Source organism: Vanellus vanellus (assembly GCF_965231255.1).
Source record: "Vanellus vanellus genome assembly, chromosome: 17".
NCBI lineage: Eukaryota > Metazoa > Chordata > Aves > Charadriiformes > Charadriidae > Vanellus > Vanellus vanellus.
Window position 1 is genome coordinate 6858745 of NC_138922.1, and position 26086 is coordinate 6884830.

Consider the following 26086-nt stretch of genomic DNA (forward strand, 5'->3'; position numbering starts at 1 on the left):
GAGTGGTCAAAGGGTCCATCCTTCGTGTTCATCTCCAAGGGGGAAATGCAAAGGTGCCCAGTGCTTCCCAGTAGCTTAATGCTGGGGAACTGGGGGTGCATTGGGGTGCAGCGGAGTGGACAGGCAGCTCCCTGCCTCCAGAGGCTGCGCCCAGCGAATGCAGCTGCTGCTGGTGTGGAGCAGAGCTGGGGAGGCAGGATGGAGAAGATGGAGGTGTGCACTGGGGGGGCTTTTAACCTGCCCCCCCCTGTCCCCAGCACTGTGAAGCCCTGGGTGGCTGCTGGAGGGGCTCAGCCCATGTGCTGATGCTGCTCCATCTCCTTCTCCCTGTGCCAGGAGACCTGTTGGGAAAAGCGGGGGGGGGGCTCAGCCTTCTCCCAGGGGACACCCCGGTGGCTGGGGGGTTATGGGGACAGGGAGTCTGTGCTCTGAGCCAGCCTTGGGGGTGTCCCTGTCCCTGGGCTAGGGGTCCCTGGGGTGGGGGTGCTTCTGGGTGTCACCCAGCTGGTGGGGCTGGGGGCGAGAGGGATACATGTGGGGAGAGTGGGGTAGTTGGTACTGGGGTGGACATGGGTCACTGGGATGTGTGACTGGGGGGGGGGGGGGCAGATGAATGGTATGGGGGGCAGGTGATGGCAAGAGGGACCAGTGAAAGGTACTGGAGGCAACTGGGTGACACCGGGGGTGGCAGGTGGGTGGCACTGGGGGCACGCGTGTGCCACCGGGGGGTGAAGGGGGGGGGCAGGTAAGTGGCACCTGGGGGGGGGGGTCCTGCTGTGCGGGTGGGGGACACCGGGGCAGGGTGATGCGGGGGACTGGTGGCAGCGCCTTGTCCCCTTGTCCCCGAGCCCCGCGGCATTCCCGTGCCGTGCCGTGCCGCGGCGGGGCGGTGCGGGGCGGTGCGGGGCGGGGGAGGCCCGGCCCGGCCCGGCCCCGCATTGGCGCAGCCCCGGCGCTAACGCGGAGGCGGTACCGGGCGCGGCGCAGAGCGGAGGATGCTGCGGGCGGGGGCCGCCGCCGCCAGCCCCGGTGCCGGTGCCGGTGCCGGGCGGGAAGGCACCCCGCCGCATCCCGCCCGCTGAGCCCCGGCCCGGCCATGGGGGCTCTGACCAGCCGGCAAAACGCAGGGGTGGAGGAAGTGGATATCCCCGCTAATTCCGTCTACAGATACCCCCCGAAATCCGGTGAGTCCCCCCCGGGGGGGATCCGCGTCCCGGTGCTTGGCTTGGCGGGGGGGAGGGGGGGGCGAGCAGGGCGGGGACCGGGCACGACCTTGCTCCGGTCGGGGATGCCCCTGCGCACCCCAAAGCAAACCCTGACCGCACACAGCTGGGAGGAGGGGAGGGGGGCACCCTAAAAAATATAGCTGTGGTGCTGGGCACCCTGGCTCCGTGCGGCGCAGAGGAGATGGGGTCACCCCTGGGTCCGCCCGGGGGGTGCCCCCTCTCCGGGTGCCTCTTTACCAGCCAAACCCGGCTCCCAAACTTGGCTGAGTTGATGCGACTTTAATGATGTTGTTGTTGTTGTTATCATTATTATTATTTGTATCTGTGGTCTGCGGTGCCCGGGGCGGGAAGGCTGGAGCTCTTTTTATAGCCGGTCTGTCCCTGGGCTGGCTGTTCAGGAAAAGCCTGGGTTTAAATTCCCGGGAGGATGAGGGAGGCTGGGGTGGGAGGGATTGGAGGGGATCCCTCCTTCCCAGGGCCCTGCCCCATAGCAGCACCCCAGCCTCTGCCATGGGGAGACTTTGCCGTCCCTGACTCCTCTCCCTGCTTTGAGGCTCAGCGGCAATGTCTCTCCCGCTCCCGAATCCGGCCCTGTCTCAAACCTTGTGTGTGACCTTGGAAAATCTGTCCCTCCTATCTGTGACTTGGTTTTCCCTGCAAAGCGCCAGGTTGAGCGGCTGTCTAGGGGGGGGAATGTGGGGGTCGCAGTGGGGAGAGGTGATGGAGCCTGGTCCTTGGGCGGGTAGCGCTTCAGAGCTGCAAAAATACCGGTATTGGCAGATGATGCCCGGGAGCACTGTGTGTGTATGGGGATTGCCACAGGATCCTTGCGGCACTGAATATTATTAATAGGTAACTATTTTGGTAGTTAATAGGATAAGGTAAACGCTTGGATTGTTAGTGCTGTGGCAAATTACTTGCTAATTACAAATAAAGACCTCCTCCTTAGGAAGAATTACAGCCAACACAAACCCTGCTCTTATCTTGAAAAGCTGTGCTTGGCTTTTTTAATTATTTTTTAATTTTAATCTAAAGTCGGTTGCACAGCTGGCTGGCACATCTGCTGTGGTGGGGGTTAACCGGGGCACTGCGGGGTGGAGATGGCTGATCCTCTGCAGCCTGTCCTCCTGCAGGGCTCCCCCAGCTCCCCCCTTTTACACGGTTTCAAGGCCTTTGTCACCTTGACGCTGGCTGAAGCTGGACCACCCCATCCATGGGTTCACTCTCTGCAGGGGCCGCAGCTCCGTGCATTAAGGGGTTTTGTCTTTGGACCGCTTCTTATTTAGCGGCTCTTGAAATACCTGGGCATGAAGGGGTGGAGGATGCCAAACCTGTGCCCTGCTCTGGGGGAGCGAGTGCACCCAGCACCCAGCTGAGCACTCCCAAACTCATCTCAGCTGGCAGAGGACACCAGGCTGATGCTTAATTCTGGCTTTCAGCGAGAACCCCGGGCTCTCAGGTGTGCTCAGCTGGGCTGGTCCGACCTGTGGGGCCTGGGCAGAGCTGGGGGGGACGGTCCTGGTGCTGCCTGGGATCCTCAGGGAGAGGGGCAGGAGGTGCCCAGGTGACATGGCCATCTGCACTGGGACGAGGGCGGGCTGGTGACTGTGGGAGATTATGGCTGGTTTGCTTTTAATCTGAGAGGGGATTTGCCTTCAGTGCTGCCGGCAGCCGAGAGGGAGGTGGGGGAGGAATGCCGGGCAGCGGAGCTGGTTCCTCTGTGGTGGCAGTGCTTCCCTTGCCTCAAATGTCACCTGAAAACAGCCACTGGCTTTGGAAATGTGACCTTGGCGGTGGGGGGGGGGGAATGGGGGGTGGGGGGGGTGTTCTCATGGGACCCTGGAGCATTTCCCTCTCTCTGCGGTCTGGCTTTGGCTGTTTGGTTGCAGGCTCGCTTGGGATGACCGGTGCAGCCTGTGGGAATAGGGCAGCCACGTCTTGTCCCCATCAACCATCTCCTCTTCCCATCCCGGGGGTCCCATCCCCCCGAGGCAGGGTGCAAATGGGATTAGTAAAACCCTTATTTTGAAGCAAAGGCTGGGCTTTACTTCCATGGCTCTAATCTCCCGTTGGCAAAGGTGATGGGAGGGAAAGCAGGCGGGGGCTGTTTTATGGAGCTCGCTGCCTGGCTAGCAGGTCGGCTGCAGGGTCCCCGGGCTGGGGCAAGTCCCCGGCTTTCAGCCCCTGTCCCTGGCTGAGGCTGGCACCGAGCAACCCTGAGGCACGCGGGAAGGGGGACCATGAGCAGGGACAGGCACGAAGGGGTTAACCAAGCAGTGACACCTCCAGTCCTGGGGGCACAGCCCCAGGGTGGTGGCACAGCCCCAGGGTGGTGGCACTGCCATGGCACAGGGAGCAGCCCAGGGGGCTCTCGGGGCTGCGACGGGCGATGCAGCAGCACCACAGCCGGGGTTTGGCTTCGCCTCCGGCCACCGCTGGCTCTGGCTGCCCACTTTGGAGCGCTGAATTAAATAAACCACAGCGTGCCAGCTCACCGGGCAGGAGCACCCGGTGCCTTTTAACCGGCCCAAGCTTCGCCCAGGCAGCGCCGTGCCCATCGCAGCACCCTGTGCCAGCACCCGCTGCCACGGTGTGTCCCCGCACCCTGTGCCAGCACCGTGCCACGGCCACCGGGACACCCGCGGGCTGTGCAAAACCTGGCGCTTCCCTCACCGGGAGCGTGTGGATGGACTGAAAATGAGCTTTTCTATTTTAGCCGCTTTGGGGAGCGGGGCTATGACCCTGCCAAAACATCAGGGCTCCTGACGTTCGAGAGCCAGAGGCTGCGTTGCCAGAGCCGAGCCAGATCCCAGCAGGGCAGCGATGGCTCAGGGATGGCCGTCGTGTGCCAGAGCCACAGGCATGGCCACAGCACGCACCGGGGTCTGCGCCCACAGGGTCCTCGCCAGCCTCGGGGCATCTGGGCAAGGTGGCATCCCTGGCGCTCACGGAGAACAGGGGCTGACAGCGTCATCAGCGCCGGCTGGTGCCGGATACATCCCGTGTGATGGTGCCAATGAGCATGCAGGACACGCTTTGTTTGCTGGGAACCTCAGGCAGTTTTGGTTTTATTGCTCCTTTCCAGCAGGCGCTCTCTTCAGCCCTTCCCGCACTCGCTGGGCCTCTGAAGTTTAAGATCTCATTAAAGCTTGGCTTTCCCTTGGCGATGTGACCGTCCTTGACTGGCTTTCCTTCCCTGGGGGCAGGCGTTGGTTAAGGCTTTATAATTAGCTGATAATAAGGTGGCTGTGGCTGGAAAGGTGCTTCCCTCCTCTGCCACCCAGCCGTGCCCGGATCGCACCGGCACCCAGCGGGGGTGGCACGCTCCTGCCGATGCCCTGGGCTTTCTCGTGCCCGTGCTTCCCAGGGCAGAGCCCGGCATGACTTGAGGGTTTAATGGAAAGATTTTTGGAGGACCTTCCCTGGGAGTAAGCATGGGGTCATCGCAGCCCACTGTAAATGGGGAGGTGAAGCCCCTGGGCCACACATGGGGTGTGCTGGGAGCCTGCAGCACCCAAGGGTGCTCCCAACCCCTGACAGGGAGACTGGGTGACAGCAGCGTGGTCCTCGCCTGCTCTGCCCATCCTATGGAAGCCCTCAGCACCCACTAAACCACAGCTGGGGCCATCACAGAGAGCCTGTGCTCATTTTTCCAGCTTTTCCCCAGTGCTGGGGAAGCTTTTCCGCAAGTTTAAATATAATTTATTTTCCATCTCCTGCTCTCACCCCATGTTGGTGCCAGGAAAAGCTCCGGATGGCCCCGTTCTCCCCGACCGTGCTGCTGCAGGCAGCTCCGAAGGCACTTTGCTCTTGGTTTGTTGGTTTTTTTTTGTTTTTTTTTTTTTTTTCCACGTGGCTGCGTCCTTCACCGGGGAGCTGTCTATAAATTATGTACGTGGAAAATGGGACCAGAAAGCAGCAGGCATCAATAATTGATGGTCGACGTTTCCTAACAGGCGCGCTGCATCCGGGCATCCCTGCACTTGCGGGGCCTTCGGGTGAAGCTGTATGGCCCCACTCATCACTCCTGCTACAGTGTTAGATCCCCTCTCCTCCTCCCCTGTGGGCTTTGGGCTTGGTTTGGGATTTTAAATGCAGTATTAAGGCCTGATCCAGCCCTGGGCAGTCGCTGCATCTGCTGGAAGCCAACTGCAAGCGCTGACTTCAGCCCCACAAGCAGAGCTGCGGCTCAGGCTTGAGCTCCTTTGATCTGGGGACCCCAAAGGTTTATTTTTCAGGTGTCCCCAGGGGGGCTACGGATGGCTCTGTGCTGTTGGGTTTGGGGTTTTTGCAAGCCATACCCCATCCCCGTGGCCAGTGGAATGCAGGGCACCATTATCTGTCCTCCATCCATCGCCTCTCCTGACTCCCAGTGCTTCTGCTTAGCCCTCTCCACCCTTGTTCACCTCCCCCTTCCTTTTCCCACCTCTAAGGAGAAGTCCTGACCTTCTTACCCCTGGATCTCATGGACAAGGAGCAGGCGTGAGTGGGCTCCTGGCCAGGCTGGGAGGAAGAGCTCTCTTCTAGTTGAGAAGTGCCTGACCTGGGGGCTGCTCCCAGCCTGGGGGACACACCGGTGTTTTGGCTCTGTGCTTTACCCTGCGAGGGGAGAAGCGATACTGGTTGTTGCCTGGCATTCACTGGGGCAATGTGGAGCACTTTCTGGAGGGGTTGCTGACCTCCTGGAGCATCTCCAGCCCCGCAAAACCCTCCCTCCTGCAGCTGAGCCTTTCCTAGGGAAGGCTGCAGGCTGAGAACCGACAGAACTCAGTTCAGTGGTGCTTTGCCCACCTTGTCAGTGGCGGCTGCAGCAAACCCAGGCAGGTGTCTGCCTGCGGACACACCGCCTCAAATGGCACAGGAGGTCTGTGATGCCGGGCTTCGGGCAGGAGGAACACTGCCCGTTTTGAGGGCTGCGTGCCTGATCCGTGCTGCCCCTTCCCGGCAGCGTCCGTGGGGGTGCGGGAACCAGCCCTTCTCCCCCCCAGGGGCTCCCGGGGCTTTTGGTGCTCTGGCAGAACAGGCTGTGACCGCTGCCTCTCCTGCTTCCTCGGGAAGCGAGCTGGTGTTTATGCAAAGGATTAGCGCTGCTCTCCTGCTCTGCCGCCCCGGGAGCCATCTCCCCTTCCTGCTCGCAGACCAGGATTCGGCCGCCCGTGGCAGCACGGGGACGGTTGAAGGTCACCCCGACCTTTATAGCTCAGGCCAGGCTGGGGCTCGCAGGGAAAGGGGAGCATTGGGGGAAGGAGGCAGCCGAAGCTCCGGGGTGTCAGTCTGCTCCCGGTAAATCCCGCTGGATGGAGCAGCCCCCGAGCCGGGCACTGCCGTAGGGCTGGACCCCCTCCGGGCTCTCTGCCCGGGCTTCGGCCATCGTGGTGGCCAGGCAGGGACAGGATTGCTGGCAGCGGGGGGGGTGCAGGCAGGGAGAGGGGAGGGCAAGCCAGGCAGGCAGAAGGCTGCCAGGAAGGGTGGCTTCTTAGCCGGCTCCCCCTTCACCCCTGCCCGCTTGGAGCCTGGCAGCGCGCGAGCCTTTCGGTGACCTTGGGGATGAAGCCACCTCCGAGCCATTGATTCGGTGGCTTCGTGCCGCTCCGCCGCCTGGTTGAAGCCCCGTCTCTGTGTTTTCTTTCCAGGGAGCTACTTTGCCAACCACTTCATCATGGGCGGCGAGAAGTTCGACTCCACGCACCCCGAGGGGTACCTCTTCGGCGAGAACAGCGACCTCAACTTCCTGGGGAACCAGCCCGTGGTGGTGGGCACTGGGGGGAGTGGGGCTGGGGGGGGCCCGGACATGCCCCTTCCCAAAATGGGGGCGCCTGTGTGTGTCATGGGGGCTGCTGGCTTTCACCCCCCCTGCAAGGGCAGAGCCAGCCAAGCATACCTGGGGTGGCCTGAGTGGGTTCTTTGATGTCTAATATAAGGGTTGGTTCCCTCGGGGACTAACCCGGGTCTCCTCTCAGCCTGTCTGCCCGCGTCCACACGCTCCACAGCAACATGATGTTATCGCTGTATCTCTCGCCTCACTGCCAAACTCGAAGTGAATAGGTTTGCAAGTGGTTGGGAACGGACCGGGCGATTGCGTGACCTCTGCCTTTGGGTACCGCTCTCTGCAGTGTCCGTGTTGTGGGTCATCGGACCCGCGTGTATTTTCCAACCCGCAAGGGCTGCTGGCATGCGCAAACCCACCAGCTTAAAAACGTGCGCTGGTGAAGAAGACAGTGAAGGGTGATGGGCTGATTTAGCCCAACTCCTCCTTTCTCGCCCCCTCTCCGAGAGCTGCTTTTCCTCTTTCCCTTCCCAGCTCAGCCAGGAGCCATCTCCCAGATGGGATAGCGCGGGGTTGGGGACATGCTGGAATGGCGCTGGCGTGGTGCGGAGCAGAGTAGCTCGGACAGGAGCAAGCGAAAGTATTCCCCAAGCTCTAGTGAAAAAGGAAAAAAAATTAAAAAGTGGGTGGTGGTGGGGTCTGCGGGCAGCACCGATGGGTGTCGCGGCGTTGGGTGCCGCTTGCTCCGGCTGGTGCCGGGACATGGGGAAACTCGGCTGCAGGGAAGGTGCCTGGATCCCACAATCCCGGAGATGTTTTTTCTGGTCGCTGCCTTTTGAAAGGGAGGAAATGAGAGCGGGGCCGTCCCCTTGGAGGGTTTCAGCGATGGGGTAACGTTCCCCCCACTCCTCCGGGTGCATCTCAGCGGGGCGGCTCAGCAGCATCAGCCCAAGCAGCGGAGGGGTCAAGTGTTAGAGGAAAAAAAAAAAAAAAAAAATCAAGGTGAGGAATTAAAAGGCGCCAAAGCTTTTCTATTGAGTGGAGATAAATTTGCCTGGTGCTAATGGAGCGGCTCTCAAGTGCTGCCTGCTGGGGGCTGGCGAGGCTGCTGCCATCCCCGTTTGTGTTCCCTCCTTGAAATCGGTTTTGGCAGCATTGCGTGATCTTTCAGCAGGGAAGCGCCCGGCTCCAGGGCTGTGCCAGAGCGGGGATGCCGGCAGAGCCAAGGGCAGGAGCACCCCCCAAAACCGGTGGGCGTTAGGTGGGCAAAGCCAGCGCCTTTCTCTCCATCCTCTGCGCTTCCCTGGAAAATGAAGTCAGCACTCGGGTTCTCTCTCCAGCAGTGAGCATTAAGAAATCCTCTTGATTACAGTAAAAGCCTCTAAACTGCCCAGCGAGCAGTTCCCGAGTCAGACGCCCCGACAGCAGAAGCAGCGGGGAAGGTAAAGGAACAGCTTGGAAACAGCAGAAAGAATTAATATGGCGTTGCAAACGAAATTGCATTGCTCCGGCTTAATTACTGACGGCCCTGGGCTGCAGAGCTGCGACAGAGGTCCCGTCTCCCTGGGGAGCTGGGGGGGGTGGGGGGGTTTGGGGCTGGACTTTTGAGGCAGGCCAGTTTTGGGGCTCAGGTTGGGGAGGACTGATGTTGTTTCTGGTCCAAGCATCGTTTGGGCATCTCTGATGCCCATCCAAGACCTGTCCTGATGCTTCTTGTCTGTGATGCTTTTGCCTTCTGGCTGGCTGTGAGAGCCCTGGCTGGGCTGGAAACATCGGAGATGGCCAGTGCTTTTTGGTGGGGGATTTATTTGGGGTTCCTTTGGGAGTCAAGGGCCAGGAGGTCTTGGAAAAAATGTGTCCCAAGTCTTGTCTGAGCTGAGCACCTCATCTGAGCGATTAACAGTGCTGCTGCCACGGGGATGTGCAGAGCACCCAGAGGCTGTGCAGACTCTCCCCTCCACGGATACGGGATAATCTGGATTTTCCAGCTGGGGACTGGTTCCCAAGGGGCTGGGAAGGGCGTTGCAGGTGTAAGTAGCTGCCACCATGCTGGGACAACTCTGAGGAGCAGAGAAGCTGTTTGTGGCACCTGCAGAGCATGGGGCGTTCCGGGGAAGCCGGGGACTGTTGAAACGTGCCGCTGGGTTTCCTCGCCCACACAAACCAGCCTGGGTCTGCTCGGAGTAAAACCCCAAGAAAGATTTTTGAGGGTGGTGTTTTGTGGTTTTTTTTTTTTTTTTTTTGCTTTAACAGAAGCCGGTCGGGACCAAATGTCACTATAGATGCATGGATGGTGTTTTAAAACGGGTAACGGTTGCAGTGAGGTTTTTTTCTGTTGTTTTTCAGCTTGATTTAAATTGAGGAGATGCAAAAAGTCCTTTCAACGGCCCCTTTCTGATGTGCAAATCCGGCTTGCAAAATTTCATTCATTCAAAAAAAAAAAACCAAAAACCCAACCCAAAACAAAACGAAAAACCCCAACCCCCTAAAAAAAGAGTCCACAAGTGAGCGTGAAAGTGCCCAACGGTGATGGCAAAGCGATTTCTGCAGCAAGAAATTTGCCTGTGGCGCTTCCCCATCCTGCCCAGCCCAACCGCCCCCGCGGGGCTGTGCTCGGGGCCCCCCCCGCCGGCTGCCGCTGCCTCCTCCATCGCCCACCCGTGGGCGCTGCGGCGGGAGGGGGCTTGCACCCATGGTCCCGCTGGGACCAGCTCAGTCACTCACTGCAGGATGGTTTGGGTACGGCTCGGCTGGGCAAGGTGCAAATGAGCAAGACCGGATTGCTTCATTAATTTGAATAGCAGACGATGTATCGCAACATGGCACGGCATGTCATGACATGGCTCCGGCTCGAAGGCCTTTTCTCGCTTGCTCCCTTCCAGCTGGAAGGAGTGATTCTGCAGGTGCCCGTTTAGGGCTTGTGGCTCGTTAAAAAGCTCATTACTGCCAGATTAATGACTCAGCCGACCTTTTCCCCTCCCGGAGGGGAGGGAGGGGGTGGCAATTCCAAGGTGCCACGGATTAATCTTCAAAGCCATTGTCTGCACTGGGTCCAGCCGAGCTGCGGGATGGTGGGACATGGTGAGTGATGCCCAACTGGTGGAGGAGGGATGAGGCAGGTCTCCGCCTGGTCCTGCGAGCTGCCTGTCCCATCCCGTCCCGCTGAGCCCTGCACGGGTCCCCCAGCCCCATCCATCCTGCTCTGCAGGACTTTGGGGACGGGGAAGGTGATGATGGCTTTGGGGACAGGGAAAGTGACGATGGCTTTCCCACGTGAGGGCGCCAGGGACGTGGGAAACGGGCACCTGGCTCCCTGCGGGGCATCCCCAAGTGCCACCTGCAATTCAGTCTTGTCCCCTCGGTATTGGAGTGCAGCAGGCGCCTCGCTGTCCCTGAGCCCCCCCTGCAGGCTGGGGACAGTGGGGGGGGGACGAAGGGACCCAGGCAGCCTGGCTTGGTGACTTACTCCCTCTCCCAAGGGAGACATTGAGCCCTTTGGCTCTTGTGGGCATCTGCCATCCCCGATGGCACTTAATGTCCTCCTGGCTCTGGCTGTCCCCTGGCACACGGTGACAGCTCGCCAACCAGCCGGGTGTTAATTCCGGCGTAAGGCGTAAGTCTCTGTCTCTCCAACATGTGTTTCTGTTGTCCCCCCCGGGGCAGGGCTGATCTCTTCCTGGGGCTTGACCTACCTGGGAGATGGAGAGGGGAGAGATGGGTCCTACATCCCTTCCCCACTGTCCTTTGTCTCCCTTGGGTGGCTGCAGTGCCAAGGAGAGGGTGTCCCCTGGGGGCCACTGTGTCCTCTCTCCCCAGCAAGCCCTGTAGCCCCTGTGCTAGGATAGGAAGGACCAAGAAGAAGAAGGTCACCTCGGAAGATGGCATGACACGTCTCCCTCGTAGCACTGCTGCCTGCCTGGTCCTGCGTAGCCGCCCCATTGGTTCCCCACTCCGGGCATGGCACTGGCAGGGACCCCACCACCCCCATCCCAACCATCCCAGGGAGAAAACAGGGACGCTTGTGTCTGTTCTTCAGCTGGCGGGCAGGGAGGGAGCTTCAGCCTCCCCCTGCCCAGCCTCATCCAGCGGCTCCGTGCTGCATCAGCAGCCTAAAAATACACCAGCAGCCTAAAAATACACCAGCAGCCTAAAAATACACCAGCAGCCACTCACCTGCCCTGTGCCCCGCGTCCCCCTCGCCCTCCAGCCGAAGGGACAAGGAACAGCCCCTCTCTGCGTGCCCACAACCCTCCCTACACCCCCCCCCCAGTGAAACTGTCCCCTGCAAGGGGTTTTGGGCTTGCTCTTTGTGGCGGGATGTCCCTGTCATCACACTGCCTGGTACCGAAGTGACAACGGGCGCTGTGGGTGCTCAGCACCCATCAGGATGTGCAGGTCACCCTGGCTCCCTGCATACAGGGTTGGGGCTGGGAAAAAGGTCCATGGCCGCTGTAACCCCCCCACATGCATCTGCCTTCATCACTGTCTCTCTCGTCCTAGTTCCCTTACGCTGCTCCACCTCCTCAGGAACCCGTGAAGACCCTCAGGAGCTTAATCAACATCCGCAAGGACACCCTGCGCCTCGTCAAGTGAGTCCACAGTGGGGGGGGAAGATGGGGCTGGACACCCCACGACCATGAACCACAGGGAAGGAAGGGTCTGGCTGGATGTTCCCAGGGGATGCTGAGCACAGGGGTGGTCTCATTTTAGCATGGGCGGATAGAGGGGACAAGCCTTTGCTGCCCAAATGCGCCCCTTCCCTCCCAGCACGGGTGAGCTTCCCGCATGCGGGCACTGGCTGCGCTGGCTCCACCGCGGGATTAAAGGAGCTTAGTGCTGCCTTTGAAGTGCTTTGCTTTTTCTTCCTCCCCCACCTTCCAAAGGCTTTGTTGGACGGAGGCTGGGGATTGCGGCCGGGCCAGGAGATTCGGGATTATGGCTGAAATCTGCCAGCAGTGCTTCCCAAGTGTGCAGGCTTGACCTTGGGCATGCCGGGCCCTCCTGGCGTGCCTCAGTTTCCCCTGATGGAGGCGGCAACCCTTTTTGGGGCTATCGGTGCCGAAGGGAACCTCACACTGGGGGAGCCGTCTCTGCTGGGGGGATGGTCCTGGGGCACCCTGAGCCCTCCCCGAGGGGTGCCCATCTCCCGAACCCTCCGTGCTCCCCAGGTGCTCGGAGGAGGTGAAGACCCCAGGGGAAGAAGTCAGCAAAGCCAAGGTGCACTACAACGTGGAGTTCACCTTCGACACGGACGCCCGTGTGGCCATAACCATCTACTACCAGGCGAGCGAGGAGTTTCACAATGGGGTGGCGAGGTGAGGACCCCCAGCCTGGTGTGTGTACCACCCCCAGCCTGGCATGTGTCCCTCCGAGCCTGGCGTGTGTCCCCCCCAGCCAGGGCAAGGGGCTCTGCTGATGGAGATGGAGCCTCTCCTCCTGGAGCATCTCCCCTCCTCGGGGCAGGAGGCAGCTGCCGGTGGTGCCGAGGTTGGAGGGGGGCTCCTTGCCTCCCCCTGGGTGCCACCTCCAGGTCCCTGCCCTCCTCCTTCCCCATCCCATCCTGCTCCCTCTTTTTACCTCCAGGTCAGAGCTGAGACCAGAAGAAATCATTGCCCCTCGTGGTCCCCACCAGGTTGGGGTTGTCCCTGTCCCCTTCTGTCTCACGTTGGATATTTTAGCCCCGTGGATTAATTTAGTTCATTTTAGGACTTCTTGCCTCATTCCCAAGAGACATCCAGGAGGGGAGGGGCAGAGTGACCCCCCCTCTCTCCCATCTTCCTGGCATCCCTGTGAGCCAGGGGGACCAGGAGGAGCACGGGGACACCCACGGTGCCCCTGACTCTCTCCTCTCTCCACGGAACAGCTACATCCCCAGGGACAACAGCCTGCAGTCGGAGACGGTACACTACAAGCGGGGGGTGTGCCAGCAGTTTTGTGTGCCCTCCCACACTGTCGACCCCTCCGAGTGGAGCGAGGAAGAGGTGGGTCCCTGTGGCATCAACCGCAGGGTCAAGTGCAGTTATGGACGTGGGATGAAGTCTCCATCACTGCTCCATCTCACCAAGCCTCTCCTCCTGTCTCTCTCCAGCTGGGCTTCGACCTGGACCGGGAGGTGTACCCCATGGTGGTGCACGCAGTGGTGGATGAAGGAGAGGGTGAGGAGGGGGTTCCTTGCTGGGTTGGGCTTTCCCAGTTGCTGGCACCGCCGTATCAGCCCTTGCACCAACTGAGCAGAGCCTCCCGCTTCTCCTTGCTGCCACCATGGCCCCGCATGTCCCCTGAGCCCTGCGTGTCCCTTTGTGTCTTGCAGAACACACCGGGCACTGCCACGTGCTGCTGGCCACCTTTGAGAAGGTAAGTGCCAAGCTGGGGCTGTCCTCCCCGCTCCTACCCCCTTGCCCACTGTGTGTGAGGACCTGGAGAAACCCTGCGGAGCTCAGGATGGGTTATTTTGGAGCTGCTCCCAAAATTCTGTGAATACCCCCCAAATCCTTGATTTTAAGCCCCCACTTTTGAGGCATTTGGTCTCAACTTCATCTTCCTCGCTCCAACACGTCTTCAGCCTTGCGATGTGTGTGACTTCCCACACCTGCCTGGTACTGGGGTGTTGCGGGGGGGGGGGGGAAACCAAAACCAGAATTGCTGCAGAATGGGCTGGTTGGGAGCGAGGAGGGAGCGGTGACAGCCACGGGGTGGGTGGGTGCTCAGCCCCGGTGCTCACCCGTGTGCTCTTTTCCATCCAGCACAGCGATGGCACCTTCTGCGTGAAGCCCCTCAAGCAGAAGCAAGTGGTGAGTGTCTGAGTGTCCCCGTGGGTGGTGACGGCTACAGCCCTGCGTGCCCCCAGGGGGGAAGGCAGCAAGGGGCTTTTGGGGAGCAGCAGATGCCGGGGGGGGGGGGGACGACGACAGCAGCCCGCCCCTGCCCTGCCTCCCAGGGAGCTTGGGGACCACCGGCAATTTCAAGCGCATCAATCCAAAGAGAACCCGTGGATGTTAGGGTGAGGAGGGCTGGCCCGAGGAGGGGGCTGCGAGCTGCGGTGGCTGGGGAGGGGGGGGGGGGGGGGAGGAGGGGGGTGTTTCTGCTCCTCACCCCTTCCCCGTGGGGTTGCAGGTGGATGGTGTGAGCTACCTCCTGCAGGAGATCTACGGCATCGAGAACAAGTACAACACGCAGGACTCCAAGGTATGCGCCTCCACCTTACAGGTGAAGGATGCATCCCTCCATGGGGTGTCTGATGGCTCCATCCCCACCTCTCAGCCTGCATCCCGTGGGTCTTCCCTTGTCGTCCCCCGTCCCCGTCCCCTTCACTGGTCCAGCAGCTGAAACACACTCGGGGCGAGAGTTTGCAGCACCACACGGAGCTGCCTGGGGCGGTACAGGTTGTGTTGGCATCAAAGCTGCCAGAGGCAGAAGGCTGAAGGACTGAGCCTTTCCCTCCATCCTTTGTGGTGTCTTGGGAGCGTGGTGGCTGGATCTTGCTGGCTTAGGAGGGCACTGTGGGGCTTGAAGTGTGGGACTTGCCTCCACCTATGCTATATATATATGTAGAAGTTGGGGTGAAGGATGCATTCCCCCATGGGGTGTCTGATGGCTCCATCCCCATCTCCTGGCTTCTGGGAGGGGAGGGATAAAGTCCCAGGGTTGTATTTCAAGAGCAGGCAGCCCAGGGACACAGAGAGGACCCCGTAGTGAGCTCTCAGGGCACCCAGACGGTATTTTAGGGTACCCACCCTCATGCCACCTGGGCTGGGGACCCCGAGGCTGAGTGGCTCCCATCTCTCCCATGGGGCAGGTGGCCGAGGACGAGGTGAGCGATAACAGCGCCGAGTGTGTTGTCTGCCTCTCGGATGTCCGCGACACCCTCATCCTGCCCTGCCGCCACCTCTGCCTCTGCAACACCTGCGCCGACACTCTGCGCTACCAGGCCAACAACTGCCCCATCTGCAGGCTGCGTAAGGGACGGGGGGGGCTGGCATCTCTGGGGGGTGGTTGGCATCTCCAGAGGGGGCTGTTATCTCTAGGGGGGTAACTAGCATCTCAGAGGGGAGGGCTGACATCTCTTGGGTGGTGGTCGGCATCCCTGGGAAGCCACTGGCATCTCCCCTCCTTGGGTTTTGGGGTCCCTCCAGCCTTGCATGCAGTGATGCCATGTGGGAATGCCCCTGCTGGGATATGGGGCGGCATTCTGTGGGGGGAACGTCTCCTTTCAGCACCTGGTTTTCACCCCACTCTTCATCCCCACTGCCACAGCTTTCCGAGCCTTGCTTCAAATCCGAGCCATGAGGAAAAAGCTGGGTCCCCTCTCGCCCACCAGCTTCAACCCCATCATTGCCTCGCAGACCTCCGACTCCGAGGAGCACTCGGTCAGTGCCCGGACCATCCAGAGGCTGTAGGACCCCGGCCCTCTTCATCTCACTGGCAGCGGGCTGGGGAGGTTTGGGGATGCATGTGCTTCCCAGAGCCAGGGTTTATTCTTTTAACACAAGTTGATCTTGTAAAAAAAAAAAAAAAAGCAAGTGTGATATTGCAAAAATAAGGGCTTTTGGTTGGGTGGAAAGATCACGGATCTGGGGCTTTCATCAGTGCAAGGAGTTTGTCCATTTTCTGGGTTTTGGCTTCTCCCTAGGGCATCCTGATCCTGCTGGGGGCAGGGGTGGGGAGGGGGGCAGTGAAATGGCCCGGGAGGGACCCTCACCCGTTCTCCCCCCTCTCCCCAGTCCTCGGAGAACATCCCCCCGGGCTACGAGGTGGTGTCGCTGCTGGAAGCCCTCAACGGGCCGCTGACGCCCTCGCCGGCCGCCCTGCCACTGCGTGCGCTGGGGGACCCCCCGGGCACGGGGACCCTTCCCTCCTATGGCAGCGATGGCCCCCTGCCCCCCCTGCGGGCCCTCTCGCCCCTCGATCGCCTCTCTGAGTGCGGTCCCCCGGGGCTCAAGCTGAAGAAGAGCCTCTCCAAGTGAGTACCATGTTGGGCACAGGGGGTGCAGGGGGGTTTTGGGGCTGTGGACAGGTGTGATGCCCTCTGCTTTGTGTGTCATGTCCCACCCCCCCAGGTCTGTCTCGCAGAACTCGTCCATCCTGCCCGAAGAGGAGGATGAGAAGTCATGCACCGAGTCGGAGCTGAGGGTCTCCAGGAGGAGATCCCCTGCCCGGCGCGAGGAGGTGAGCGCTCCGCGAAACGTGCTGCTGATGAGCCGAGGCACCGGCGGAACGGTGGGCTTGGGGGTGGCCTGTCGTCTGGCTGGTGTTTGCCCCTCCTGGCTCTTCCTCCATCCATAAGGATGCCAGGGGGAGATGGATGCATCCCTGCCAAATATCCCCCATCCTATCTTCCTCACGGGCTCTTCTTCCAGGAATGTGGCGCAACGCCAGAGAGTGAAAACCTCACCCTGTCATCGTCAGGAGCCATCGACCAATCCTCATGCACCGGGACCCCCCTCTCCTCCACCATCTCGTCCCCAGAAGGTACGGCATGGCAGGACTCGTGGGTGCTGGCAAGGCAGGGTAGTGGGATCAGCGGTCTTGGATCCATCCTGCTGTGGGGGGATGCAGAGGGGGTTTGCATGGCCCCTTCCTACCCTGCCAGGGACATTGTGTGAAGCCCCAGGGTGTCACCTCTGCTTCACCACCCATAGACCTGAAGATGGGGGACGTGGGGGCATCGATTGCCCCTGCTTCATCACCCCATAGATCCAGAGACGGGGGTGCTGCGAGCCCTGGGGACCCGCTCCTGGCAGCTTTCCACCCACCACACCTCCATGGCATGCAGCAGGTCCTTGCTCCATGCCCTGCCCCTCCTCATTAGCCCCCTTTTTATTTAGCCGGTACTGTGCCGTGACTCATGCCAGTCGACTGGGGGGGTCTGGTGGCCCCACTCAGCCCCCGCTCTCCTCCAGAGCCCGTCAGCAGCAGCTTGGCTCAGTCCGTCATGTCCATGGCCTCCTCCCAGAGCCAGCACTCCCAGCTCAGCACCGACACCGTGTCCTCCATGTCCGGTTCCTACGTCGCTCCTGGCACAGAGGAGGAGGAGGAGGAGGGGGACATGCTCCCCTCGCCTGCGGCTGCCAGTGCCACAGCCTCTGATGGAGAGGTAGGGGCTGGGGGGGGGTGTTGATGGTGCCCATTGCCCTCATGTTCAAGAACTTCCCCATGGGATGTAATTTCTCCTCCAAACCCACCAGCACGCAACTCTTTTTTTTTTCCCTTCCATCTTTCCCACCTTATTCCTGCAGTCGACGCCTGTGGAGTCCCCGGATATAAACTTCGTCAGCATCTCAGCTGAGGAGCGCGATGCTGAGGTAACCGTAACTGCCCCACAAGGGGCTGGGAGCTGTGGTGCCACCCGGCACGGTGGGGGGACCCTGGTTGTGGCCGGCTCCGGGTGCCTGCGGAGGGGAAGGCTGTCACCGCGTTCCCCCGGGGATGAGCTGGGCTGGGGAAGGGGCTGCCTACGCATCCATGTCCCTGCGGGGCTGCCCTGGGGATGGATGGAGCAGTGGGGCTGTCCCCTACCCAGGATCATCTTCCTGGTCCATGGAAAGCCCCGGGGCCAGGGATGTTCCCCCAAAGGGATCCCGGGACAGCCCCCAGCGTGGTTCTGGGATGCCGTGGGGCTGCTAATGCTCACTGTCTCTCGCCTGTGCCACAGGGCAACGATGTGCTGGAGGACGAGGACGCCTCTCCCACGCAGGAAGACGGTAAAAGGCCCTGGGTCGTTGTTGTCCCCTTCTCTTTCAGTTTGCTGTCACCGGTGGGCAGCCGAGTGAGTGGCAGATGCTGTGCTGTCCCCAGGTCCCCTGCCTGCTGGCTGCCATCGGGGAGAGCCCTGGGCGACTCTGCGGGTATCAGGGGCACAAAAGCATCCGTCACGGCAGGGCCACCCATGGGTGGGTTGAACACCAGTGGGTGGGGGGAAGCCGTTGGCCATGGGGACCCCGGTGAGCACGGTGCAGAGCACGGAGCAGGCGACGGCTGGCGTGCAAGATCCAATGGTGTTTCCAATGGGTCACATGGGAAAGAGGCTTCTCTGTGATTTTCCCCTCACCAAGAAGGTCTCTCCTCATACCTTTGGAAGTCCCTCCCTTAGGGATCCCTGTCTGGGCTGGTTCCCATAGGAAGGGGCTGCAAAACTGTTCCCATTGGAATGCTTTCCTAACTTTTTCTTAGCCTGTCCTCAATATGCTTTTGCAAACCAACACGCAGACATTGAGGGCTCCTCTTGTCTTCTCCCATGGGTTCAAATAGTCAAGGAAAGATGTGGTCACCCCCGTGCCATTGGCTACCTTGGATTTCTTTTGGGTGATAGGGAGGCCCCCGGTGTGCCCCCTCCCACCTTTGCATATCTCTGGTTAGCAAAAATATGCCAAAACTGTTCCCCCATCCCATCTGGACACTCAGCTGAGCTGGAAAGCAGGAACACCCATCCCCAGAAGGTGGCCTCTGCTCTGCAGGGAGGCTCTTGCTGATGGGGAGACTCAAGTATGACAACTGGGGAGCAACTGATGGCTGTGGTGGACAGCCATGAGCATCCCAATGGCTCCAGGAGCAGGACAGCCTTTCTCCTTAGGACAAGGTCCCGTGCCCGTTCTCAGCAGGGCTACTGGTTTATTTGGGAAACATCCCTTCCGAGGCTTAGTCGCCTGCATCTGATGGATGCAGGTAACAGCCTGGGGGCTGATCTCTCGTACAGGTGATGCTAAGAAGCAGACTTACCTCCCTCAGCCCCGAAAGCCTCCATCCCCCCTGCAAAGCTTGGCTACGGCTTCTTTTGCCCCACGCATCCAGTTGCTGCCACCTCCCAGCATCCCCGCAGCTCTCGCACACGCACCGATGGTGCCGGAGAGGCTCCGGCGGGAGGTGATGGGTACCACCATGGCCCGGCTCTACTGACTGGGAACCGCTCAGCCATGCCGGGGGGAAGGTTTGGATAAACCCCAGGCAGGCGGTGGGGGAGCAGGTTCACGCGTGCCGGTGCCCATTGTTGCTGTTTCGCTGCTCTCCGATGCAGCCGGTGTGAGGAAAGGAGCAGCTCGGACTGTGCCCGCGTGCGTTATTGTCCGCTCTTCACCCACTCCCCTCTAGATGCATAATTTTTTAATCTTTTTTTTTTTTTTTTTTTTAAAGAGGTTGGGGAGGGGAGAGGAAAAGACACAGAACCCCCACACCCCACCACTAAAAGGCAACGGCAAGCCCCAGCGCCGAGCCGCGGCGTTAACTGCCTTAACTCCCTTCCAGGCCCGAGGACAGGCGCTTTCCTCGGTCTGAGGTGTGACAATAACAATGACTTGGGCATCGCACACGTGAAAGCGCTGGACAATAAACTGTGCTCTGAGGCCTGCTTACCTGGTGAGTGGCCGTCTGCTGAACATGAACTTGGGGTGGGGGGGACGGTTCCACTCTTCCCTGCTTCCACCCCGGCATCCCTTTGCATCCATCCCTCCTCTCCCACCATCGTCATCCCCAACCCCACCGTTCCCACCACCACCATCCCCACCACATTGTCCTCACCGCAGCCCACCAACCCGCGGGGCTGAGCACCAGGCACGTCACCAGTCAGCAGCCATAGGTCAGGGTGACCTGTCCCCATAGGGATGTCCTCAGGGGGCTGCAGACTTGCTTTGCTGGGAAGTCTTGTCCCTTGGCCAGGGGGCTGCTGGGCACCAGCCCTCCCCACGAAGACGGTTGTGTGGCACGACTGCAGCCTGGTCCAGACTTGTGGTGGGTGCAGTAGTATTTTGGATTGGGATGTGACCTGCAGATGGGGCATATCAGGTCAGGTTGTCCTTCTGTGGAGCCCACAGGTTCATCCCTCTTTCCCATTTCTTCACGTTTTCTCTCCCACCCTCCTTCCATTTCTTTTTCTTCCCGCCCTCTCTCCATCCCTTTTTTCTCTTCTTCCTCCCTCCCAGGCTCCTCCATCCGTGTGAAAGTTCATGTTCGCTCTGTGCCAACACGGTTTTCTCAACCCACGCTTGTGTCCCCTCCCTGCCCAGAGGTGACAAATGTATTGGTGACCCCTGGTCCCTGTGCCGGCCAAGTGGGGAGCAGGCTGGGGACCCTGCCCAGCACTACAGGCTCCTCTCCATCAGCCTGGGGGGTGGGGGAAACAAGGCGGGGAAAAAAGCCAAGATGAAGCCCTCTGAGGGTCCAGGTCTCCATCAATACATTTGTGGACAAGCTGAAAGCAACTCTGCCCCTGCCTTGCCCCTTCGGCTAAATTTGTGGCAGGTCCCAGACCTACAGCGGGTATTGGAGAGCTGAGAGGGTGGGTGAAACCAGCCTGGCCCCCCCCGGGAAGGGAAAGTCCTTTCTCCCTCCCTTCTCCTCTGGCAAAGTTTCCTCTCCTGCTGGCTTCCTCGTTCCTGGTGGTTTCTGCGCTGGAGAAACTCAGCTGAGGCTCTTGGGGAGGAACAGGTGCCTGCCACAAATGCCTCGTGTCCCCTCCGTCACCCTCTGGCAGCAGCTGGCTGAGCCCCGCCGGCCCAGAGGGGCTGAGGAGGGGGCTGCGGGGGTCTCAGCAGTTCCCCTGCCTTTGCTGGGGGTCCCAACAAAGCATCCCCTGGCCGTGGCACTGGCCAAAGCCATCCCTGACTGCATCCCCCTTGGTTGTGCCGGGGGGAGGATGAGGAGGGAGGAAGCTTTGCAGCCCAAACGGCCCCGGCATGGGGTCAAACTCGTGCTCTGCTGCAAGGACCGCAACGGCTTCGTCCCCCGCCTGGTTCAGGGTGCAGAATCTGGCCCCCGGGACGAGCCCAGCCAAGGATGCGCTCTCCATCCTTTGGCCACCACCTCTGTCCATGCATCCGGCGGCTGTGCTGCTTGGAGCCCTCGGCAGGGACCCGCGCTGCCGCCTGCATGAGAGGGGCGATCCGGCCTCGGCATTCGCTGGGAAAACGGGGGGGCTGCCGCTCGCAGCGGGACTGGGGGCAGAGGAGGTGTTAGAGTGGGGGCTTCAGGGCTGCCTGCGGTCCCCCGGGGCTGGAGGGAATAACTATAGGGATGCAGAGCTCTGCCCTAAAGGGGCTGGAGGAGGATTGCCCTGGGGTGTCCTGGGGTCCTGGGGAGAGCTCAGGGGGGCCGGGGTGGTGAAGGGGAGCAGCTGCCCATGGGGCTGTAACGGCCGGTTGGGCATTTCCTGGTTGCAATCGGTGTTTCACAACATTGGTTTTGTTCAATAGACTCAGGGCAGCTCCTTCCTTCCCTGGTCCCCCCTCCGCCCCATCTGCTCCCCGTCGGCAGCCACCCACTATCGGGACTCGGGCACGTTGCGACGGAGACGATTTGAGGCGCGATTTAATACTGGTGGTGCTGGATTGCAATCGCAGGGCTGGTTTGCATGCACTGATAAAGTCCTTTTTGGCAGAAGTTTCTTGCAGGTCTGGATGTAACCACATCCACGGGGCCGGCAATAACAGGGTGGACTTTTACTTTGGGGCCAGGTGCTCTTTTCTTGAAAGCTTAAAAGAAAATCACCTTGACCAGAGATGATGATGATGATGGTTATTATTATTACTATTCCTTCCCCAATTTCTCTTGTGGGGAGGTTTTGCTGTAATCAGACCTACGGGTCGGTGTTTGCCCTCTCTGTAATGGATGAAGGTGTGGGATGTGGTTTCTCAAAGCGGAAAGGTTTGCTCATCCCCAGTGCTGTTGTGAAATCTCTGCAGATTTCAATCTGGTGGGAAAGGGCTTTGGGAGGAGTTGAAAGGCCACATCCTGGGGATTTTAGGACACGAGGTTTAAATAAAACACGCAGACCCATGTCCTCAAGGGGATCCTGCCAAGCTTCGGGGTGTACAGCGGGTTACAGCGGTTATCCCCAGTGCTCAGAGCATCTTCTGCCAGTGACATGGTGGCACTGGAAAGAGAAACTGGGGGAAGGCACCTGCCGAAAAGGCTGGCGGTAAGGTGGGGAGGGTTGGGGAGCTGTGGCGTTGGAGGCAGCAGAGGACCTGAAATCCCCCGAGGGCTTTTGCTGGTTTAAACTCGTGGATGATCCGAGCTGTAAGCGATATGGCAGTGGGCCGGGCGAGCCGGTTGGGTTTCGCCGCGATGCTCTTTGGGAGCGGGTCTGCGCAGGGCAGGTCTGACGGCTGTTAATGGTGGGGGCGGGGGGGGGAGCCCTCTCCTGCAGCCCTAAGGGGAGAAGAGGCGGGTGGGCGCGGGGCCAGGTCCCCGCTGTGCTGCTGGACCATGTCCCGCTGCCCCCGGCCCCGCTCCTCAGCAGCCTCCCACGGGTGCGCTGAGCTGAGCTGGGTCTCTGCACTGGAGCACTGCAGTGACTTATGCAATGTGAAGCTCTTAATGGGATTTTGGTGTGCGTGTGTATAGGGGTGCGTGTGTATGTGTGGTCCTGTTTAATTCTCCATTCCCTCCGGGATCTGCAGATTTAAGGTGCCTCGCTCTCCAGCCTGAGCTCGCCATAAAAAGCCGGTTGAAAAGGCAGCTGTCACCTCCCATAAATCAGCAGGCAGCGGGTTTTTGTTGCTCCCTCTCTGGGAAAGCCTTAGCACTTGCCCTTGGCCTTGGGGGTGCCCTTACATAGCCCCCCTCCGGGCTCAGAGCTGCCCCCACCCCCTGCCACAGGGCTTAACCTCGCTGGTGGGAGCAGCCACCCTGCTTTAGGGGTGCACCCCCTTCCTAAGGGCACCATGTAGCCTGTGATGGTTTGGGTGGTGGGACACAAGCTGGGAGCCTGCAGCTGGAGAGGAGGCGTGCGGGGACCTGGCTTCCTCCGCGCCACAAGCATGCCCACCCCTCGGTTCTCCTTGGCACGAAACCCCGGGGGGCATCACGCATGTCGGCCCCCTCACACCATCGCCCGGTGGCAACGGGCTCCCTATCCTTGTCCCAGACCTGTTCGCAGGCGGCGAGCCCCCCCAATGCCCCCCGGTTGCCCCGTTTGCTCGCTCGTGTGCATGCCCCCTGTGCCGCCTCCGGTCCCGCCTTCACCATGTGCCTTCTGGTCTCTCCTGCCACGCAGCCGCCGTGCCGGACTCCTGCCCCATTAACATTGAGGAATAGGTATGAGACTCCCAGAGCCTGCGCCCGCCTCGCGCCCCATCACCCCGGGGGGGGGATTTTGGCACTGGGTTGGCGCCCCTCATCCCGGCATTGCTGGTGGTCCCCTCGCTGTCCTGGCCGGGGTGACATCCCTTAGTGCCAAACCTGCAGCCCCCACAGGGCATCTGCGTGTGCCCTCTAGCTGAGCATGGGGGGGGGGGCAGAGGCAGCCCCCTTCCATTTGTGTTATTAGATCCTTGCCACGGTGCACAGTGCATCCCATTTGCCCCTCGGCATTCCCGAGAAATCGGGGGTTTAAGGGGCTCCCCCAGCCCAGAGAGGTAAGTGCAGGCGCTCACCAACCCTTGTTGCAGCCAAAACCCTAAGGGGGGCTGGGGAGGTGGGTGTTATTTGGGGAGACTAAATTGCATCCCCCATGGAAAGATGAGCCGAGCGTGCCGGTAGGCTTTGGGAGCCCCTAACCCCCCATTTTCTCCCCCCAGCCCCAGGCCCAGAGGCAGCCAACAACAACGTGCGGCTCCTGCGGCAGGTGCCCTGGCCCCGCTGCCCCCCCGGCACCCGAGACCTGGAGCAGGCAGCAGCCGCCCTGCCCGTGTGAGGGCTCAGCCTCAGCGGGGGCACGTGCCCCCCTGCCCACCCGGAGGGACCCGGGCACCGCGGGCATCGCCACCTCCATCCCTTGGCTGTAGCAGGACTGATTTTCAAAAGAAAAGATGGTAACCTCGACTTGTCCTCTCTGGCCCCACTGTGGGGGGAGGGGGGGCCAAGAGCCACGTCACCTTGGAGCCCCCCATCAGCACCTTCCCGTCCTCCAGCCCTTATAGGGACGGGCTGGGGTCCCCTCCTGCCATCGCACACACCCGGGCTCCTCTCCTCCAGCTTTGCAGAGCAGCACCCAGTGGGATGGGATGGGGTCACCCCACAAAGAGGGTCCTGGGATGTGGCCAGAGGGAGACACTGGGGTGAGGGTGCCCAGAGGTGTGGGTTAAGGATGGGGCATTGGCATCCTCGATGCATGAGCCAGTGACCTTCATTGGGGGGGCCGGCCCCTCCCAGGTTTGCTGGCCCATGCCCCTGCCGTGCTGTGGGATGTCCCCATTAATGCACTGGTGGTGATGGTGCACCCCCCAGTTCCCCCTCCCTCCGCTCTCCTGGGCAGCACATGGGTGAGGTTGCATTTCCCCAGGGATGGAGTGGGGTGGCAGGGGTGAGCAGGGGACCTGGTTGTGTCCCCCCCATCACCAGCCCCAGGGGCATCACTAGTTTAACCTCACTGTCTTCCGCCCCGCTGTGAGCTCGGGGCCTGGGGCTGTGCCCTCTCTCTGGAACAAGTGCCAAAAGTGTCACTCCCCCATCCCACCCGTCCTGCCCTCTCCATCGCACTTTGTAGCAGGGGTTGGTTGAGGGTGCGGGAGCTGCCCCCCCCCCCCACCTCCATCCCCATCCCTCCATCCCCATCCCTCCGGCCAGCGCTGGGCTGACGGCATAAGCGGGTTTTGCTCAAGGGGACAGGTCCGCAGGGACATCGATTGGGTAGGGACACAGCTACAGACCTTGAGAACCTGATGGGGCCACTGGCAGAGGCCAGGCTCCACTCCAGAGAGCATCAGGGACGGTCACGAGCTGTTTTGGGGAGCATCAGACCCAACATCCCAATCTAGCGAGCTCTGGAGCTGTTTGGACCAGCCTGGGGTGGGCAGGCTCAGCCCTCCCTTTCCTCCCACCTGGTTTTCTCAGCAGCATGAGCCGGAGGAGAGCCCCCAGTGCAGATGTGATAGCAAAGGCCATCTCCTCCTTGCAGGAGAAAAACATGTTTTGGAGCTACCTTAGGACAGAGATATTCATACAGTGAAAGCAACATCCCACAGCGGCTGCAGGGTGTGTGCAGGGAGCAGGTCCCCACCACCTGTCCCCATGGCAGAGCATGGGCTATGCCAATGGCCATGGCTCCTAAAGAGGGATAAAGCCCTTTTTTGGGCCATGGGATGTTTTCTCCACCTCCAGACAGCTGGGGCCTCAGTAGCTGCTTGTTCCAGGGGGTCGGTGTCGCCCATCCTGCTGTTCCCTTCTCCGGGCTCCCTCCACCCCACCGTGTCTCCCATTGGCTCAATAGCTCCCAAATTTCTGCCTGGGAACCTGGGGCTGGGTGCTTTGTGGCAGGGGGATAACATCTCTAAGCTGCCATCCCGTGGGATGGGAGCTGCTAGCCGCAGAGAGGGCTGGAGCAGCAGGGGACAAGCCTTGTGCCCTGCTCAGGGATACGCTGCCATGGTGGGGCTACCCGCAGGTTTGGGCGTCCTGGCCCCAAGGAACCACCAGCACTGTGCTGGGCACAGGGAGAGCTTTGGGGGTTCACTGTTATGCTGAGCTGAGAAAACCAGGAGGGCGGCGAGAGGCTGGCTGCTCCTGCACCCTCGGGCATGGGCAGGAGAGGGAAAAATCAGGCTGATGCTCCAAGGGTGGCTCATCTGTCAAAGCCCACCCTTCCTCGCAGTTTCAAAGGGGACAACGAGAGCTTTCCAGGCTTGGCCAGGCACCACGGCATAGGGTTGCAATGGTGCTTGTGGCCGCTGGCAGGTCGGGGCAGAACAGCCAGGTCCTTCCTCAGGAGAGTCCTGGGAGGTGACTGAGAGGGTTTTCCAGCTGCTTTGAACTGCGTGTCCCTGAGGCTGCAGGAGCAGCCAGGCGAGCTCATGGGGTGGCTGCTGGTGAGCACACGGCAATGGAGAGAAGCAGGGAAGATGCTGCAGCCAAGCAGCATGCTGCTGCCATGGTGCAAGAAAAGTGGCACCGCCGTGGCACAGGAGAGATGGGATTTTGGTGTGGGTGACCCCAGTGCTGTCCTCAGCCAACCAGAAGGGACGAGGGGTGGACAGGAGCTGCCAGTGCTGGCAGTGTGGGGTGAAATGCAACGGCCCCTCATCATTGTTCCAGCAATCCACCTGTCAGGGATTTAAGGAAGGAAACCAGATTGCTGCTTATGACTTTGCTTTGAGCATGTTTTGGATTTTAAGAGTATGTTTAATAAAGGGTATCTTATGTCAACAAAGCATCTGAAGTCATTGCG

General features: G+C 60.7%; 1 protein-coding gene across 1 annotated transcript; it reads left to right on the forward strand.

The window, feature by feature from the left end:
* Window positions 1-1096: 1096 nt before the first annotated feature.
* On the forward strand, window positions 1097-23019 carry RNF157 (ring finger protein 157; the record flags this gene model as incomplete). The annotated part of the gene is given in 21 exon segments (XM_082492344.1): window positions 1097-1184; window positions 6860-6978; window positions 11494-11582; window positions 12162-12308; window positions 12857-12974; window positions 13082-13148; window positions 13304-13347; window positions 13737-13784; window positions 14107-14178; window positions 14789-14948; window positions 15247-15359; window positions 15714-15952; window positions 16050-16158; window positions 16350-16461; window positions 16893-17086; window positions 17229-17294; window positions 17645-17693; window positions 19231-19341; window positions 19905-19991; window positions 19994-19999; window positions 22979-23019. Coding segments are annotated over 21 exon segments (2079 nt in total).
* Between the last annotated feature and the right edge of the window lie 3067 nt (window positions 23020-26086).